General features: G+C 55.8%; 2 protein-coding genes across 2 annotated transcripts in view; both read left to right on the plus strand.

Moving 5' to 3' along the window:
* ACA1_156490 (RasGEF domain containing protein) overlaps window positions 1–817 on the plus strand; it is a gene marked incomplete at both ends in the record, with an annotated part of 7,497 nt that extends 6,680 nt beyond the window's left edge. Inside the window, 3 exons of the mRNA XM_004334502.1 lie at window positions 72–164; window positions 272–464; window positions 636–817. Coding sequence (XP_004334550.1) covers window positions 72–164; window positions 272–464; window positions 636–817 — 468 coding nt within the window. The remainder of the gene's footprint in view (window positions 1–71; window positions 165–271; window positions 465–635) is intronic.
* An 806-nt stretch (window positions 818–1,623) lies between these two features.
* On the plus strand, window positions 1,624–3,078 carry ACA1_156700 (Proteintyrosine phosphatase; the record flags this gene model as incomplete). Its single annotated transcript, XM_004334503.1, has 9 exons — window positions 1,624–1,740; window positions 1,824–1,872; window positions 1,938–2,038; window positions 2,125–2,184; window positions 2,306–2,366; window positions 2,456–2,563; window positions 2,647–2,709; window positions 2,792–2,957; window positions 3,042–3,078. The coding sequence occupies 9 exons, from the start codon at window positions 1,624–1,626 to the stop codon at window positions 3,076–3,078; spliced, it is 762 nt and encodes a 253-aa protein (XP_004334551.1).
* Between the last annotated feature and the right edge of the window lie 104 nt (window positions 3,079–3,182).

Consider the following 3,182-nt stretch of genomic DNA (forward strand, 5'->3'; position numbering starts at 1 on the left):
GGTACACACATTCTCCGTCTTTTCCCGCTGGTGCTGAACGCCCGCAATCTCACGTCGCCGGTCATTCTTAGTGCTGCCGAACGCTCAACAACTTTAACGCCGTGCAAGAGATCCTCGCCGCCTTCTCCTCGGCTCCAGTTTCTCGACTCTTGCAAGCCAAGCGGGTACCGTCAGCGTCTCCCTATCATTCCTCCCTGCGAAGGGGGGGTCTTGCTGCTATCCGGCGTAGTGCTAATGATTTGTGTTCGTTTCTTTGCCCGGGCGAGAGCAGACGGTGCAATCGCCAGAGTTCCTGGAGCTGAAGGAGCTGATGGGCATCTCCAACAACTTCAGCAAGTATCGACGCGCCGTTCGCGACGCCAACCCGCCGCTGGTGCCCTACCTCGGCCGATTCCTCACCGACCTCAACTTCATCGAAGACGCCAACAAGATCAGGATCAGCGCAAACAACCACGTCAACTTCCGTACGTGCCCGCCCGTCTCATCGTCGCCGGAGGCCAAGGCTCCTTTGTAGTGTGTGTTGTGTGTGATGTGTGTGTGTGTGTGTGTCTTTCGTGTCCGGGGAAGGATGTGTGTTGTGTGTGGTGTCCTGATCAGCTCACGCCCATTCCCATGTCTCGTGTACACGCCCATAGGCAAGTGCTACCTGGTGGCGGACGTGATCCAGGAGCTGCAGAGGTATCAACAGACGCCTTACAATCTGGCGCCGGTGCCTGTGGTGCGCGACTTCCTGCTCGAGGTTGGGCGCACGCTCTCCGACGACGAGGCCTATCAACGCTCCCGGCTCGTGCAGCCCCAAAAGGTCACCATCGACTGAGGCTGCCCCACCTTCCTCTACTCTTCCTTCCTATGTTATTTGTTGCATATACGATTTTCCACCATTGATGCGCACAGGAGCGTGTGTTTCTTTGTTTATTATTGATTGGAGGGGGGGAGGGTCGATAGAGCATCATCAATGCATGAATCGATGTACATAACGTGGTGGGATAGAGTATAAACACAGATGAAGGGGGGACTGATTGAGAACATGGTAGGTCGCTACTCGGAGGAGAAGAGGGCGGGGCGGCGAGGGGCTGCGGAGGTTGGGGACGCTATGCGCACGGTGCCGTTGCGACTCACGCCATTACTGAACTCCGTGTTGGTTCCATCATCGAGCGGCACGGTCGCGGAAAGATCCTTCTCTTCCGGCACGAGATTCTTCATAGATGCTCTCTTGCCACGCGCGGGCTTGGGCTTCAACGCGATCTTAGCAGGTTGGCTCATCTCTCTCTCGCTTTACTTTGAACTCGTGAGAAGTCTGTCGTCGTCTCTGTTTCTGTGTTTTGTGAATGTAGTTCACGCACGCGTACTGCCGTCCGAGTTGTGTGCTGCTTTCTGTCGCGTTGGCTCTTGGCTCTTCTTCTGGGCTTCCCCTTTATCGTCGTCTTCGTTCTTTTTGGTGACCTCGAGAGTCTTCGTCGCGTGGATTCTCCGCGCAGACCACGTGCGCTAACTGAAAAGCACTTGTCGACAGAAAGATGATTTGAAAATGCAAACGGAAAAGAGGATTTCCTGTGCGGGGGCCAGCAGCAACCGGCCGACGGATACCAAGGAGGCGCGGACCAACGACGGACGACCACAAGCATGCTGCAGCTTATTTCGTCAAGAGCGCGCAATGCGGTGTCGAGGGATAAGTTTCGCTTCATCGACGGCGAGCTGAACCTTGACCTGACCTACATCACCGATCGTATTGTTGCCATGGTATTGCCCCCCTTTTCTCAAATCTCTGCACTATGCACGACGTTGGCATGCAAGTATTCATTTTTACAACACGTCTCTTGCAGGGCCTGCCGGGTGCCGGCGTGGAGAAGGTGTGGCGCAATGAGCTGGAAGGTACATGACGTCGGGGCTCGGGGTTTTGTTGAGCTTGGCGCATCACAGACACTCTCTCCCCTCAGACGTGGCTCGCTTTTTTCAAAAGTATCACGCGGAGCACTTCATCATCATCAACCTCAGCGGCGAGGTGTACGACTACTCCAAGTTCCAGTACCGCGTCAAGGTAAATGGCATCTCTCTCTCTCTCTTCTCGCTCGTGCCATGCTGCACGGCTACTCACACAGAGCGGTGCATCGCCCATGCGCGTAGGACTATGGCTACCCCGACCATAGTGCTCTGCCCTTGGAGCACCTCTTCCAGATCATGTCGGTACACTTCCTCCTCCTCCTCCTCTTCGCTCTCCATCTCTCGGGCGACTGGCCAAGGGAGTAGTAACATAAGCGGAGAAGCAATGCGTTACGAGACTCATCATGCCCCTCACTCGTCACAGGCCATGAAGTATTACCTGGACGAGGACCCGAGCAACATCGTCGCTGTCCATTGCCTGGCAGGTACGCTCCATTCGCGTGTGTGCCACAAACTTGCGTCGGAGCACGGCCGGGCTGTGTGCTGATATTTGGGTTTGCCTCGGTCCCCTCAGGCCGAGGGCGGACAGGAACAGTCATCAGCGCCTTTCTGTTGTACCTCGGGCTCTACAACGACGCGACAGAAGCCCTTCGCTACTTTGCCAACGCGAGATCTTCCAAGGGTGCGTTGCTGATTACTGGCAAATGCTCCACCCCCAATGGAATGGTCGTTGACGCGCCTTGGTCCTGTGTTGGATCGTGCTAGGAGAGGGAGTGATTACCCCCTCGCAGCTCCGTTACGTCGGCTACTACAACGAGATCCTCCAAGGTGGGTTGATACCTTTCTTCTTGCCTCTTTCCGTAAGAAATGCGTAATCACCGTGTCAAGTTGCCTAACCGGCCCAAGGCAGGCCGGAAGCCCGACCCACGAGGTAAAGAGAAGAAGCTCCTGCTGGATAAGATCATCATGGAGCCCTGCCCGGTCATACCAGGCACCGAAGAAAAAGGCATTCAGGGCGGATGGACACCCGTTGTCCAAATCTGCACGCTCGCCGGTACCAGCATCACTCCCCTCACGTGCTCTATGCCCCCTCTGCCCGGACCCGTTGAAAGCTCACCAGGTTCTCTTGCTTTTCTCTTTGGCGGGTCCTTCTGTGCCAGGTATGACGCCGGAGGAATGCCTCTATTCGTCGAATAGCTCTTTTGCAAACTCTTTCAACACGCGGGATCACCCCCAGTCGATCATCAGCACTGGTACACCCCAAATCCTGCTAGCTCACGGCAGGTCATCATCGTGCTGAC

Source organism: Acanthamoeba castellanii (genome assembly GCF_000313135.1).
Source record: "Acanthamoeba castellanii str. Neff unplaced genomic scaffold scf7180000084723, whole genome shotgun sequence".
Taxonomy (NCBI): domain Eukaryota; phylum Discosea; order Longamoebia; family Acanthamoebidae; genus Acanthamoeba; species Acanthamoeba castellanii.